Source organism: Pollicipes pollicipes, unplaced genomic scaffold (genome assembly GCF_011947565.3).
Source record: "Pollicipes pollicipes isolate AB1234 unplaced genomic scaffold, Ppol_2.1 Scaffold_7261;HRSCAF=8764_pilon_pilon_pilon, whole genome shotgun sequence".
NCBI lineage: Eukaryota > Metazoa > Arthropoda > Thecostraca > Pollicipedomorpha > Pollicipedidae > Pollicipes > Pollicipes pollicipes.
Genome location: NW_023597054.1, coordinates 17570593 through 17587226, shown reverse-complemented (window position 1 = coordinate 17587226; position 16634 = coordinate 17570593). Strand labels below are relative to the sequence as shown.

The window sequence follows — 16634 nt, the reverse complement described above, 5'->3', positions numbered from 1 at the left end:
ACTTATCTTTACCGCCATTTTTACCCTGTTAAACCATCGGTTAGCTCTTGGTTCATGGCGGAGCTCGATAATGATAAATCTAAGCCTTTCGAGCGTCTAACTCCACCAGGCCACCTGACAAGTCTATCCTTGTGCTGCCATATAGAACTTTGGGATAGACCTGACGCAGCTAATACAGAAGTACTTGGTGGCGAAATTCTGCTGTCTGGAAATGCTTGTCATGCACACCTCTTACTTGTTTCGCATCTTAATCTCGTAGGTTGGTGAGCATGACTGATTTTTATATTTGGGGGTGAGTGGAATGACTGCCTGTCAGCACACCATAGGAAAGGTACTGACTTTTTTTGGGGGGGGGGGGGGCAGGGGCGGGAAGAAGTGTGCCCTGGAAGAGCCAGTATGTCTCCTGTGGACCAAGTAATTGCTTGGCTTACCTGCTTTCAACACATGATTTGTGACCAGAGTCAGTCATTTTCTGTTTTAATCCATCAATTTTTGTCATGAGACAAAATATGATGTCATAAGGCATGCAATGGGCTTATTTGGTTCCATATTCTCAATTGCCCGAGGTTTCTTGAAGTGGTCCCTCATGTTTGCTTTAACCAGATGTTTTCCATAGCTGTCATGGTTTGCTGACTGGCAAATGACTATACTGTATATATACACTATATTTTTATTAGGGGCATGCTCTGAGCTGCATAGCAATTATAATATAAGGTGAATATCAGTATGTAGCAAGTAGTCAGACCACCCCCGTTTCGAATGTGAAGCCAACATCTCAAACTTTGTCATTAAATATGATAAACAAACCTAAATAGATGCCTTTGCTGCAGCTGAAAAGGCAAGCAGCAAAGCTGGCGTGGCCATCTATAAGTTATGCTACTTTTGGAGAAGAGAGGTCGCTTTATGTAGCATTCCCATTATTGCTGTTGACAGAGGTTAACCGTGGCAATCAGAATAAGTTGTTCAAAGTGATTTTAAGTGCTTTGATTTGTATGTTGTCAACTTTGCCTGATGTCAACAGGCGTACACAAATGAACTGAATACAAATGCAGATTGATACCAGCCAAAAATGAGCGTTACCATGTTTTATCACAAGTGTTGCTGTCAACAGATAGGCGAGTTGAGATAATGTTCAACATATGGGCTACTCTAGTTAGGTTGACTTGGTTAAGTGCATGGCATGTGGCAATAGGAATTGTGCAAGAATCAGTAACTCCAACTGTTGCTGTGATACAGATTAGACAGGATGAAATGAAGTACGACCTCTTTAAGTTAGGCAGAACTAGGCTACTTTCATGGAAATGAGCATTGGTGTTTTGTAAGAAACATAGCAAAAGGTTTGTTTTCCCTAATCCCGTCTTGACAGAAGCAGAGGTATGTCTGTTGTGTTTGACTTGGTGATGGGCTAGTGTGTAGGAGTCAAAGTTTTTTTGTTTGAGTTCTTTATGTTTGTTGAATTTTCTGTTTTCATTTTTGTTGTTGAATTCCATTGCTTTCTTTTGTGTTAAAAATACTGCGGAAGGGAAGTGCAAGGTGCATTATCCAATCATCGGTGTTACATGGCTTTTGAGTGGTTGCTACACTGTCATCAAATGACTATACTTTGATGTATTCTGTTTTCACTGTAATGGCCTCAGATGTTTAAAAAGAAAACAGTTTGTCAGGTTCATGATATTACGTCCATGCCAACATGAAATAGATGTCTTTATTTGCTGAAGCATCAGTCACCAGCTCATAAGTTCCATCTTTTGTTACTTAAATTTATCGCTCCCGTACGGTCTTTTTGCGATATAATTTTTCACTCTTAACCTAGTTCAAAAGCGATTCTAGCTCACTAGATTCTATCCCTAGTCAGCTTTCCTTTGTGGTTCCCGTTCTGGGTTTAGGTCGACCCTCTTTTGTCAGGGTCATTTCCTGTACTTTTATCATGAACCCTGATCTGCAAATATGATTTCCACCTCTTGATGACGTCACTTGCTGTTAGCCTTTGAGTTTCTAGCATTCTAACTTGCAGCGGTGGTTGCGGGCATCTTGATGTGATCACATTCCGGATAAAATAAATCGTCTGCTCCCGAAAAAGTCACACTCGTTACTCGAAATCCTGACCGTCAAATCTTTTTGGAGTTTTCCGGGTCCATAAGGTTACAAATCATGATTACAATTACGTTACTTTAACGACTGAGTGTGGCGCATGCTCATATCACTGTGACGCATACCGGGCCCACAAACTCAAACACCATAACGTTACACTAAAATCGTCAGATGTCAACTGTTACGTTATTGGTATATTATATGACGATAATTGCAAAGACCCCGTCCTCATAGCCATTATGCTACAATTTAAAGTTTGCAACTACGAAAAAGAAGACTGCATTCAAGTAACTTACATTTCGATCTGCAACAGATGTCTTTGTTAAGATCGCGTACATATATTTTATCTCGCTCTCAGGACGAGAGTTAACAAACGGGAACCTCTTATGAGGTCAATAACTGATAACACTAAAACGTGAGCACCCGAATCGAATGTCGAGACAGCGAATGCGGCTTCAGACCGCTTGAGGTGCATATTCGGCCTCCCTCGCGCAAAACCCCGTCAGGGAAGACCCGATTTTGAATGTATGTCGTTATACCGGACGGTCTTGGTAACTCGATACCCAGTCCAGGCTCATTACACCCAGAGACACCCACACCAGACTCATTACACCCGACACTCCGAGACACCCTGATCAAGCTGATTACACTCGACACCCAGAGACACCAAGACCAGGCTCTTTATACCCGGACACTCAGACCAGACTCGTCGCATACCCAGCACACATTCCATTCATCACATCCGTCAGGAATCCGCACCGAAGCACGCTGGTCAGTGGGCTGGGCCGCTAAGCCCAGCACACCGTGGCTGCTGGGGCCGACTCTGTTGCCTCCCTCCTTCCCCACCTCCCAAACCTCCCGCCCCCCACGCTGCTCAGCTTTCAAACGCGGAACTCAACTGCACCACTCACACATAGCCGAGGATGGTGGCGATGGTGGCCAGGACAGCAACGAGCGGACACGTGGTGTTGGAGAAGGACTGCAGGAAGGCGGCCTTCTGCAGTATCTCGTGCTCGTCAGCCCGCATCTCCATCACCTGTCGACGGCGAGACGAGGTACACTGAGCCGTTCGACAACAGCAGACTGGTGAGTGGTTATATTCGGCCGGTGAATCAGTAACAATAGATTGGTGTGGCCAGGCATCTTGGAGATGTTACGCTGAATGCTGATGAGAAGACACTTGTTGTATTGCATACGACAGGCTCGTGATTTATACCGGTCCACACGTGCCCACTCTCGGATCACTGACGCGTACATCCTGTGCACGTGTACTAGAAGGCATTGGCCGGAAAACTGCCTTCCGGTTGTTCAGGATGCAAGTGGGTTGGTGGGTGGGGCGCCCACGTGGGAAACAATGTGTCGCGCAACAGCCGCGGTCTCGCATCTCACAACGATCAGTGAGTGGGCGAGGCGCCCGGCCTCCTTTGTCGCCGTGCTGGAACAGCATCGGAGTTCGCAACAGGTCTGGCTGACTTTCTCTCCGTCATACCTCCCCCGGGGCGGAGCTGACTACTGGGAGTCAGCTTTGATGCGCGTGGTTGGTCCTGAAGATGTCCAGACGATATAATACACATGGTGGCGAGTTCTTCAGCAGGACATGCTCACAGTTCCGATGTTCACCAGATGTGACAGCAGGTCTCTCTGTTCGCCAGGTGGATCATGAAACCAAGGTTGATAGGTGGTGTGACAACCATATGGGTAGCGGTTGTGAGGCACGGCATCCGCAGGAAACGACTAAAACGCGCCGGACGGCGCCGTCTGAGCCGATATTATACGCGGGCAGTGGTCTGCTGTGGTGGTAAAGAGCGACCATCGGATGCGATCCTCGTGACGTCACCAGGTGTTTTGGCGGTTCAGCGGTCGAGATGAGCCTGCGGAGGCCTAGATGCGCTGTCTTGGCATCATGGCGTTGCCGCTGATTTCCCGGGATCGAGCGGTGTTTTCTGTGGCGTGGGTAGATGGCGCGTGACGCTTTGCTGTTCGCTGTTGCTGATTATTAACGGACGATGATTGCGAGCCAGGCCTGCCACTGAGCGATAGCTTCTGTTCACTTGAACAGCGGCCACGCAAACCAGCACTCGACACGGAATGGGATGACGTGGTGGGCTGTGAGCGTGGCGAGTTGGTCGCTGTGAGACCGCTATGCCGACGCCGGACTTGTGTGCCGTATCGGAAGAAGAGTGATCTTGGCGTCTCGAGTTTTTACCGTCACGGGGCTGGCCAAGCCTGGCGGACTGAGCTCAAAGCGGGCGACATCATGACCGTCAAGCTGGATGGTGTGGAAGATGTCTTCAGGGGGGGGGGGGGGGGGGGGGGCAGAACAAGTCGAGAGGGGCGTCGGCTGGATGTTTTAGTTTAATACGCACACGGGTGGCCGGTTGGATACCCTACGCTCGGGTGCGGGTCAAATTGACCCCCTGAGATCTCAAGAACTAAGAGAGCTTGAGACACACAATTTACGGGATTTTGACCTGTGCGTGAACTCACTGAAGTCAAGGTAGGAGGTCGTCGGCCATGTCCTTCGGTCATGACCGATCCCAGGCTGGGTCCAATCCCAGGCTGGTCTTCAAATTTCTCCTAGAACCTAGATAGATATTCTTAACAAAAGGTCACATGCTCATTTAAAGCCAGTGATCTTGTTTGACCTTTTGAAGGTCATGGTGACCAAAATCATACATCACCACTTTGAATTTTGTATCTGAATGAGCGACAAAGATTGCGTTAGGTGGCATTTCTTCTTTTTTTTTAAAACAGCAGAACAACACCGCCAGGTTTCCGGAGAAACCAGGTATAACTTACCATCCCACCGCTGCCACCATTTGTGGTCGGGGATCTTAGAGCTGTTGCGTCAAACGGTAATGAGAAGACACTGACTGTATTACATCAGACAGACTGGCAGTTTATATGGGTCCACATGTGCCCACTCCTGGTTCACTGACGCGTGCATTCTGTGCACGCGTCCCCCGGAAGACAATGGCGGGAGAACTGCCTTCCGATTGTTCGGGATGCACGTGGGTTGGCACGTGGAGAGTCCACGTGGAGACCATTGTGTTGCGCAATAGCTGCGGTCGCGCATCTCGCAACGACCAGTGCGTGGGTGGCGTGGCCGGCCTCCTTCGTCACTTTGCTGGAAAGGCATTGCATTGGCCAAGAGGCATTGCTGACGTCCTGACTAATATCTCCGACATTAGTCAGGACGCCTCCCGTCCTCAAACGGGCGACGGGCAAGGCATTTATATCTCCTTACACTGGCAGTACCGGCCGGGTCACAGTTGGGTTAGAGTTATGCAGTTTATGATAAACCTTTTGCCGTTTAAGTGCGCATAGTAAAACCTACAAAACCTTACTGGTATGCATGTGTTAAATGCAAATATGGAAATACAGGTGTTAAAATTACACCAAGAAGTTGAAGAAAGGGCATACATTTAAGGTGCATCGTTGAGTCCAACAGGCGCCCGGTGGCACGGCTACATACCTGGTATACAACTGATTCGATGATGAATCGATGAGCAGCAGGCTTCATGCGAGTAATCACCGCTTACAGTAATATCTTTATAACGGGTAAAGTTTGGAGCCTCGCACGCGGGACATGCAGCTTAGTTTCCGGCTGGTATAAGACTTCGAGCGATAGCATTATCCATTCAGCTTAAGAAATAACTTGAAAGAGACTTGGATTGCTTTATAACATCAGGACCACACAGATCATCATGTGGTTGCACGCCACAATGCCCAGCACGCTCCCACCAACGAATGGTGGCCTGGTACGCGCTCTCCGATGTGCGAGCGATCTAGCGGACATCAGGCCACATTGCTGTGCTGTGACACCTAGTACGCTCTGAGATGCTTCATACCAGACATCAGGACAGGTTGATACGATGCCCTACCCTGTCTCGGAAGCTGTCCTCCCAGGCGTACATCTTGATGAGGTGGGTGGCGGCGATGATCTCCGACGTCAGGGTGACACGACGGTCCGTGTCCACCACCAGCTTCATCCTCAATGAGCTGGTGACGGCAGCCAGCGCACTCTCCGAAGTCGGCGTCAAGAAAACATTTCAGTCAATCAGCCCGTTACACCACGGTATAAGAGGAAACTGGTGTGCTGCTTACCAGAACAAAATGTAGAACTATCCAGCATTTGCAATTTGCTCAGAGCATGTAAGCACCACAAACACTGCAAAAAACAAATAAGGACCGGAAAATGTGTTCGGCGGCCATGCTGTGACAATCCGCAGTAGCAGGCGTGCAAAAATGGCTGAATTTACACGCATATATATGGCAAAAATGTCAAAATTTACACGCATATATATATATATATATGCGTGTAAGTAATTACTATTATATGAAATTAGTAGCAGGAAAGCATAAAGTTATGCAATATTGCCATATCTATCATTGTAATGTTCATCTCCAATGTAGCCATGTGCAGCATTTTCTAGTCCAAAAAATATAAACTCACATGAATGGGGCAGTATAGCAGGATCATGATGAATCCCAGTAATGACCAGGGTCCAATAATCACGATGTTGAAGATTATGGCGAACAGGAGCATACCGAGCGACGCTTGGAATCAAACAGTACAATGTCAAACGTCCTAACACATTCACTCCACAGAATGTATCCAAGCAAATTGTCTTCCACGCATTGGAGACTGTGCAAGCATCGGCAAACCGAGTGAGGCCCGGCACTTGTCTTTTCTAGCTGCGTCGTTCATTTTATGGGTAAACATGTCCTTAAGCATGACCGTGTGGGTCTGACGGCAGTAAAGGCCCTGGCCGTTGCCATGCGACAGATGGTGGTGACTTCTGTGCATTCACCGGTGTGATGACCTGGGAATAATGACAAACAACGACTACGGGCACAACATCATATAATTATTACGGTCCCAACCGATTGCATTAAATCAGAGCCTCCGGTCCTTCTCCAGCTACAGGCAGCTGCAAGGTACACGTGGGTACGCCGACGTTGGGTCGGTGCCGAGTGTGCAGGAGCGCGGGGGATGGGGCTGGATGTTATCCTGCACTACAGAGGGTCGGCGGGTTGGTGATGAAGGGGGTGGGGGATAGGGCTGGAAGGTGCCCCGCGCGCATAAAATGCCAGCTGGCCAGCTGTTGAAGGAGAGCAGGGGATGGGGCTAGGTCGTGTCCCGCACTACAGAACACCATTGCGCAGGTGGTGAAGGAGATCGGGGAATGGGGCTGGGTGGTGCCTCGCACGTACAGAACACGAGCGGGCTGGTGGTGAAAGAGATAGTGGGATGGGGCTGGGTGGTGACTCGCACATACAGAACACCATTAGGCCGGTGGTGAAGGAGGGCGGGAGACAAGGCCGGGTGGCACGGGTGCCCACGGGTGGCACGGGTGCTGGATGCCCCGCACGTACAGAACACCAGCGGGCCGGTGGTGAAGGCGTCGAACAGCCGCTCCATGTCGTTGATGCAGATGTTGACCATTTTGCCCAGCACCTGGTCGGAGGTGACGCGCAGACGCAGCATCTTTCTGTAGATGGAGCGCACCAGACGCTCGGGACGCTGCGGTCAGGCGGGCCAAGATCAGGTTGGCACCTCTCGCTCCGTCATTTGGTCGCTCTCAAACGAGTGACGTCAGTCAGGGGCCGAATTTCAGCTGACCACGGCACGGCTGGGGCTCTGACCGCTCATAGTCATTCGCTCCACCTCACCTGGAAGTCTACACGAACTTCTTCAGCAGGCTACCATTCTTGGAAGTGACACAGCTTAAATTTCAAGTTGAGTTTGAATTGTCTGGCTGTAGCTCGTAATCGATTCGGCAGGTTGTATTCGACGCGGTACCCTGAACACGTCCATTAACGAGGACGTGACGAATGCCAATTTCTTTTCGAACTGCAAAATCCGGGAGATGTATCGCGAAGACAAGAATGTGACGCTTGTTCCGAGGAGTTGTCGACAGTTGGTCTGTCAAGGAGATTGGTAAAATGAAAAAGTTCTAGCTGTGTATAAGGAAGGTGTTTGAAGGATATCATGGAATTGCTCTGAGTCGGCATTTTGTGAGACCTGTGTTATTACGCTCGAATTGTGCCACAACGCTGGTAGTTTCAATGACACCATAGCCTTGATGGTCATGCTCACAGACCTTAAGAACATCAGACGCGCTGCGTTGCAGTCTGAAAATCCAGAGTAAAATACAAGTCGTCTGACGTTGACATGACGGGATGGAGCGGCAAGCCTTGGTAGAGTCGCGGTGGCGCCCAGATGGGGACGGCCGGACAGGGATGCACGCACTGGTGAAGGTGGACGTGATAAAGCTGACGCCGTAGAAGCAGTAGGTGTAGCCGACCCGGCAGGCCAGGATCAGTAGCATGATGTAGACGCCCTGTATGTACGGTGCTGACGGATCGTTGACGTAGTTCATCATTGCCGCAAGCAAAATCGACTGAAATAAAATCATGGCATTGGTGTCAGGTCCCATCTGAACAATGGTAACAATGGAACAATGGTATATACCTACTAACAGCCGGCAACCTAAGAAGGGCTTGTGCGGATACAATCAAGACGAGGAATCACTGTCAGAGCCCAGGGCGTGGCGGCAGCTCGCAGAGGACCACTTAAGCCATGTGAATAAACGCCTCGTCGTTCCACTGTTGCAAAGCTAGGAAAACCATAGTCATGGAAAATCTTAGGTGGATTATTGATTCAGCTTTGAATCTGGTTATGCCAGGTATACGTGAAGTACTGATGTGCACATTATCCGTTTGCAAAGCGGAAACAGCCAGGCAACAGTTATGTTCACAACCAACGAACACATCAACAGTCATATCACACTGTCAGGTAAGCGTCCCGAGCCAGCGGCAACACGTGCCCTGCCCGGTGGCCCACTGACCGGCCCGATGATCTGTAGGACGAGGGCCACCACCATGGCGACCGAGGAGACGATGGTGCGCATGCGGAAGGTACGCAGCAGAGCGCGCGACAGCGAAGCGTCTGTGGCGCCGCGCTGCGCCAGCTCCGCCTCCCAGTGGCGCTCGAGCCGTTCGCAGTTGTGGTGGCTGGCGTCGTCTGGCTGGCGCAGCGGCAGACGTGGCGACAGTTCACAGCAGTTGCAGTGGCGCAACAGGCCGCTACAGAAACATGGTTGGTGGCTGCCGCGTCCACCGGACGGGACCAACATCGAGTAGCCAAAATAATTCATGGCAAGTCGGCCATGTATGCGGACATGTCAGACAACCTTCATACTTGAAGGTTTCGTCCGAGCCTTTTCATTAGATGGATTGCTGGGATAAGCGCCCACGCTAAGCAGCTCTTGTTGCGTGAGCCCTCACCTCACCATCTGATCGTAAAATTCGACGGCAGGATGTTGCAGCACAAGCTCTGCACACCACTCTGATGACATTGGACATTTGGCGCGGCCGCTGTCGCCGGCCGCAAGCCATCCCAGCTATGGAACCCCACCACAGGTGGGTGAAATGGAATGCAAGAGCTCTAACAACTGAGTTATTAGTAAAGACAATAAAAAGCTCGCTGTAGTTATTTCAAGACAAAAATTGGATGCGTTACAAAAATTTGAAGTCCGAGCAGTTATTTGGTGTTCTTTAAACACCACCTAGCTCTTGAAAAGGACCTTGGGATAAATGCCCTGTATTACTTATTAACGCCTACGCAGTGGGCGTTTGAAGATGCTTTGCAGCCACCAAGCATGGAGAGTCACGGTACCAATTTTAGATCGTGACGCTTGCTCCAAAGCGATCACTTTGCGTCAGAAATTGTTGCACAAAATAATGACTCCGAAGTCGTTGCAATCAGGCAAAACCATTGACCGTGCTCAGTTGTCGTAGCATGTCCACTCTCTGCAAAACTTGATGCAGTTAGCCGTAGTGAGAGCAGCTGGTGGGAGAGCGAGAGAGCGGGAGCTATATATATATATATATATATATATATATATATATATATATATATATATATATATATATATTTATACGATATATATGTGTGTATGTGTATGTGTGTGTGTATATATGTATACATATCTATGTGCATATAAATATATATATATATGTATACATATACATGTGTATATATATATATATATATATATATATATATATATATATATATATATATATATATATATATATATATATATATTGAGGGAGTGATATATGGCAAGTGTGATGATGCAGCTCACCCGCAATCGCCAGACGTCGTTGGTCGTTATTGTGCCGTTGTAGGCCTTCCACATCAAACCCGTCATCCAGTGCAGAGAGAACAAGGAGAGACAGCCGCGCGACGGTCCCGGCATCACGTGCTCCGGCTCCCTGACGCACCGCCGCAGCATCGGTCAGTCACGCGGCTCCGCCCAACGCACGTTATGCCTCGACACGAAACGAGCGACGGTGGTGACTGATGCACCGAAGTCAAGAGTCAAGAGAAAGATAGGAAAGGAAAAGGGTACATTGAGAGAAAGAAATACATAGACATAGAGGCATAAAGACATAAAGACACAGGCATAGAGCCATAGAGATACAAGAAAAGAGACAAAGAGTGGCTGAAAAAACAGTGACAACCACGGGGATCTGGACATGGGTACAGACAAATGCAAGGACAGGGGTGGGGACAGTGACAGGCACAGCTTTAATCGACAGGAGGCGAGAGAGGGAGAAAGCGAGAGGGCAAGAGAGGAAGAGGAAAGAGAACTGGGTCTGCAAGGATGAAAAAGGCTTCCGATTTACCATATATTATCTGTGACCAAAACTGGCACCTTTACATACAAGTTGGTGATAAAATTGCGAAAATGAAAACAAATTTCAACACATCAGACCATGTTACAGCAGGTCATCCGAGCTAGACAAAACTCAAAGCTCAGTATTTGTCTGTACTCGCTAAGGCTGCAGTGAGAGCATGCGCAGACCACATGTCTAAACGCTGCCGTTTTGCTGTGTGAGCAAGTTGAGCCATAAGATGCTGCCAGACATAGTAGCTTTCATCAAGATAGGTTTTAGGAGCAGACAGAGACATACTACAAACTATACTATACCAGGGCTGACATCACATATCAGTGATATCACAGTGCTTTTCCAGTGCCTCTCAGATCAGTGCCGTTCACAGATTTTCTCAACGGAGGTTCCCATTACATACTTACCAGCGCAAAATATCGAATAACTAGGTTTATCACTACTCGTAAAAATTGTGACTGGCCACAGCATCATGCGACGAACGTGATCAGCTTGATACGCAGCGTTTTTAAGCGTCATGCCATTTGAGGCAGATGGGCTCGATTGCCTTCCTCGTGGTCATGCGTTGGGTACAGCGCAAGGATGTGGGCTGCTGTTACTTGTGTTTTTGTCGTGAGAAGATGACTGGCTAGACGAACGTGGCTAATTGTCAGTTTTCTAAGATAATGGTGTTAAAAAGCCTTGCCGATCTAGAAGGATTGCTGTTTGTGTGTACCTTACCGGTAGCTTCAGATGTGAGCGGAGGTCCCTTCAGCGACACATGTCAGGGATTCATACAGTGCTTCCTGCTGCTGAGAGGAACAGCGTCATTGAGGTGAGAGGCCGAGCATTGCTAGTATAGGTATCCCACATTGCCTGTTGCACCTCAGGCTCAGTGCACTGATCAGTGGAGTGGTGTGAGATTAAACACTTTTAGCTGACACTATATTGCATATAAAGCTAAACGAAGGTGCTAGAGGTGTTTAAAAATGTCATGTGCATTTGCTTGTCATTGATGCCCATATTGAATGGCTTTTGCTCTGGATAACTGAGATCATGTAAGGAAGTGTGAGCTCTCCACAGGCAGTGATCATGCGAAAATAGTGCAGATCGCCAACGCTTCCGCCTGATTGTACGATGACGTGACAAAACCAAGTGATATTGTTCTCGGTGCTTGTAGAACCATGTTATCGGCAAATGTAGGGATGCATGCAAGGACGCATGTGCAGGGATGCATGTCTGCAAAATACGTGGGGGTGAGGCGGGGAAGGGGAGGGGGAGGGGGCGTTTGTGCAGGAAGAAAAAAATGGGTGAGCCTGTCTCCGATATACTTTTAGAACCAGTCCTTCTCAGATTTGACGCACTTTCTTTCACAGTTGGGGGCAGGGGTGTAGTTTCTCAGAATTTGCTTGGCGGGCTGAACCCCAAAGTTATGACGGATGAAAATAATGGATACAAGTGAGAACTAAAGATAAGAAACTGCATGCCCGGTTGGTAGACACAGTTCCGCCTTCCCCCTCATTTGAATAGAATATAACACACATTTAGGCTGGTTATACTAAACATGCCTCTGTCTGATAATTATATTCATTTATTTTCAACTACCATTCGGTGTTTGATGGCCAGCAAATGACAGTTTAGTGCAAATGAGCTTCCGCAACGAAGTGTTTATGGTTATGCCACATTTCAGTTAAGTTGTCTTTGTTTTTATGATTGATCGCATTTAGAGATATTGTACAACGGTTTCTTAATAACTGGACGCCAGGCGACCATTTAGACGGTTCCAAATTTTGCCGGTGACAGAACATACACCTTTCACCCCTGGGAGTATGGGAGAGCGCGAGCGTGAGCGAGAGTTGTACTGACTTGCTGGCCGGCCGGACGGGCATCATCTGCCGCAGCGAGTTGCCATATCTTTGCTTCCATGGTCGTCTTGTATATCGCTCCTTTTTCCTGTAAAAGTCCAAGGAACCTGAGGCATTCAGTCACTAGCGCGACATAGTAAGGAAACATAAACTTATCAATTACATACGTGGAAAGCAGACACGCTGTTCTCAGCTCTCCGGCTCCGTCGGCACAGCCGCAATTCGTGGCATGGTGATGGAGGGGTACGACCAACCAGCCGAAACCACGCCCCGCGTGATGCGTGTGCGTGTGTACACTTTACCGTGTTTGCGTAGCTTTGTTTACATCTGTAGGACAAAGCACGCACGCTGCATCAACACGCCGGCATTCACTTTCAACGGATCATCTGCGGTCATCTTAGGTCATTTCATGTCTTCTCATGACTCGACCTTGTGTGACCTTGCATGTACGACCCTCACACAAACAAGGGATACCAATAGACTGAAACGTCTGCTAGCGATATTTTGAACAGTTTTGAAGCCGCCATCGCAGCGGCTTTGGCCACCCGACCATTGACTTTACAGTGTCATTGTCGCAGTTGTCATTTTAGTTCAAGGCATTTCGGGCTTGAGAGCAATTTCAGCCAATTTCCAAGATTGCCTCGTCAAGTTGAATTTGAAAGACTTCTGAATGTTCACGACCATTGGTAAAGGTGATCATGAGACATCCTTAATCTTCTCAGAATATCTGGAGTAGATGGTATGGTACACGCACAGCTAAGAATGAGTCGTAGAACGCCGACATTACAAAACAATTTCCCTAAAAGAGCCTTAATAACGGGGCCTTGACAGCGTTTTCTTTGATAGGAGAGCTTTAATAACGGTCAATGGCCTGACAACGCTGGAGTCTGGAGCCCGCAATTTAGGTGCAACAAAATTACAAACTCTGCAGAAAGGTCAACAGCGTGGGAGACACTTTTAAAACAACCAGCGCGATTTGCGTTGCCGCCGTGACAATGGTTCTGAGAACATTTTGACACGGTACGGAGAAGTGTGTAGCTTAAGTTAAATTCTATCTTATTCGCTGCAAACAACCAAGACTTCACACACGTCAAACAGTATCTGGTGAAACTTCATGCAGTACCTTCACTCACGGCCTCCAGGCCATTGCGCTGACCTCCAGTCACATGTGATCGCAACAGCTTGAAACCGGTTATAATGATACGTCCTTCGCTCAAACAGGGTAGAACTAGGTGGAAGATGACTGGCATCCTTTTATAAGAGCACTGCCTTATCTCGGATTCTAGACAGCCGACTCGAACTGAAGAACATTAGAGGAGAGCACACACACATAGGAGAGGGAGGGGAGGGTCGACCTAATACAATGGATGCCACGAACAGAAATTGCGTTGCAATGTCAGCTGATAGCCGTATGACAGACCTAACGGATGCACACAGTCCCACTCTTCGCACGATTATCAGTTCTCGTAATGGCAAGCCGTGTGTGGCCATCACGCCACGGGCCGGCTAGATGTAGTTCGCAATACGCCGTCAAAGAGTGATTTGAACAAGGACCATGTAGCCGATTTACGATGTTTATTCCAGGCAGATTGTTTGTGCGCTACTCAGAGTTTATTTGTAAGTGTACAAAGTAATTTTTCTCAGACTTTTTCACTTTTTACCACTTTTTTACATGCCAAATTTTTCAAACTGTATGCCATAGCTTTGGAAATCGCTGCAAGTGCTGGCCCGCTAGCGTTGTGTGAAACCATGCGTGCGTCCATGCGTCCGTGCGTGCGCGCGTGTGTGTGTGTGTGCGTGTGTGTGTGTATGTGTGTGTGCGTGTGTGTATCTTTGCGTGTGTGAGTGCGTGTGTGTGTGTGTGTGTGTGTGTGTGTGTGTGTGTGTGTGTGTGTGTGTGTGTGTGTGTGTGTGTGCGTGTGTGTGTATGTTATAATTGTCCATTCGTTCATATCTGTCGTTCGTAAACACGATTTCAAATAAAACGACCGTTCATTGGCTCTCAATCAATGTTGTGCAAGGTACGATGACGTATTCAAACGATGAGGTGTTGGGGGCCATATAATTTACAAAGAAAGTGTGTTGTCGAGGGCTGTCCGTTTTACTGAAAAGATACCAATAGTTATAAGTCAGTCATTCTAGACGTCCGTCACGGTGGCTCAGTTGGTTAGAGCGCATGCCTTCCGATCCACCCACCCGTGGTGAGCTGCGTTCGAGCCGCGTTAGAGCGTTTGCTATTTGCCCTTTGCAGGTGTGGTCTGTGGCCGGTGCCAGAGGTCGCGGTAAAGGTCAGTTGACGTCAGAGGGCAGGACGGACCGCGCCGAGCATTACGGCACGTTAAGCTCTCGCCACTAAATTCTGCCGTTGCCTGGAATTGCGCGATCGGATGGAGAGGGTCACGGCTCACACAAGTACTGCTTAGCGTGAGCGATGATCCCAAAAATCCATGCATTCAAATAGTTCGGATCAAATTTATTTAAAAAATAATAAGTCATCTTATTTCGCGATGCCTGATGCCTGATTCGATATCTTCAAATGCTGAACATTCACTTTCAGAATTGTCTAGCCCAACGTGAAAACAAAGCAACCGAGTGTCTATGACAATTTATAATCATTGGTTCAGGCGCGCAGCCAAAACATTCTTTGCGGGGGGAGGCAAATGTCAAATTGTCTCCAAAATCCTGCGAACTTGGACCCAGTGCCTGCCAAATCGCCAGTATCTGGTGTAAACCTGCTGGTTCGGGGACTATGTTTCGCTTGGCCACATCCTTAACTACGTCCCATAATTTCCTTGAGTATATTTGTTGTTTTTCTTAATTTGCCAGCAGTTGTAAACGTCATTGCAGGTAAGGTCATTGACAGGGGTGAAGCAGCTTCAGACAAAAGTCATCGCTTTTAGTTATTAAATTAATAACTTATCTTATGGGACTTCCTAAATTTAAGCCGGGACATTTTAAGTCGTCTTGAATCCTTGCACAGGGCCACAAATATTATAGCACTGAGTTGGGTTCCAAGCTTCGTAGGAATCGCTTGAAATGAGCTTGCCGGTGCCGCCATAAGGCGTGCTACGCTTCTTCCATGCACAAGAACATGTCCAATAACCGCCACACACTTTTACTCAGTATATCGTCCTTTCTACGAGGGCGTTGGCAGACAGCACCGTCTTACACGCTCCCCGATTTATTTGGTAACGACTCATCACTCATCAGACATCTCTTTAGGTTCCTGTCGTTGCACGCGAGTACAGTGCGTGCGCAGATGAAATAACAAAATGCATGCATTGGTTCCTCGGCAGGAAAATGCTTTTTAGATCAACATAAACATCCCCAAGGCGCAAATTAGAGTAGCCGAAATCCGGGAAAAAATCACGTTTTAGGGATAGTTTAGGTTAACCCTATCCGCTGAGCCATTCCTCTCCCAACGATTTCAAAACATGACACCCCTGGGAGAAAGGTATGGAAAAGCTAGGTTTTATTGTTTCCTACATCCAGATCGCAAACAACAGCAAGCGCCAGTAATTGCCACGAGAGCCACGAAGCCTATCGGCGAACATGACCGATCGGAAACTCACGATGGTATTATGGATGCTTACCAAAAATGGTGACCCTGCTTCCCCGCAAGCTGCTGGCGATGATCTGTCTTTTCTGGATGTTTGTCCGAATCGCTGGGCTCATCTTGCGCTGTACCGCTATCGTACGCAGAGTTAACTTCACCCTTCATCCTGCTCGGATGCACTGCAGTACGCGACAGTGACACGCCGCTCGCCCCGGCTGCTGACCAGCGCACGACCCCGGTGCTGGCCTGGTTCTGGGGGCTCTTGAGGAGACTGGATGGCCTCGCCTGCCGTCCAGGAGCCGCCGGTCCGGCTGCGTGGATTAGCCCGCCGGCCCCATCCTGTCGCCGTACGCAGGTCGTGTTCGGTGCCTGGTCACTGTGCCGGCCAGCCTGTTCAGTTCCGGTTACAGCCTCGTGCGCCGGACGCTCAATTAATTACC

At 48.4% G+C, this 16634-nt stretch overlaps 1 protein-coding gene across 1 annotated transcript in view; it reads right to left on the bottom strand.

The window, feature by feature from the left end:
- The window catches only part of LOC119111120 (multidrug resistance-associated protein 5-like), a 34473-nt gene extending 21811 nt beyond the window's left edge, over window positions 1-12662 (bottom strand). The window contains exons 1-7 of the mRNA XM_037234950.1: window positions 12640-12662; window positions 10248-10377; window positions 8946-9125; window positions 8376-8498; window positions 7467-7618; window positions 5976-6093; window positions 3003-3127 (exon numbers count right to left, since the gene is read on the bottom strand). Coding sequence (XP_037090845.1) covers window positions 3003-3127; window positions 5976-6093; window positions 7467-7618; window positions 8376-8498; window positions 8946-9125; window positions 10248-10377; window positions 12640-12662 — 851 coding nt within the window. The remainder of the gene's footprint in view (window positions 1-3002; window positions 3128-5975; window positions 6094-7466; window positions 7619-8375; window positions 8499-8945; window positions 9126-10247; window positions 10378-12639) is intronic.
- Between the last annotated feature and the right edge of the window lie 3972 nt (window positions 12663-16634).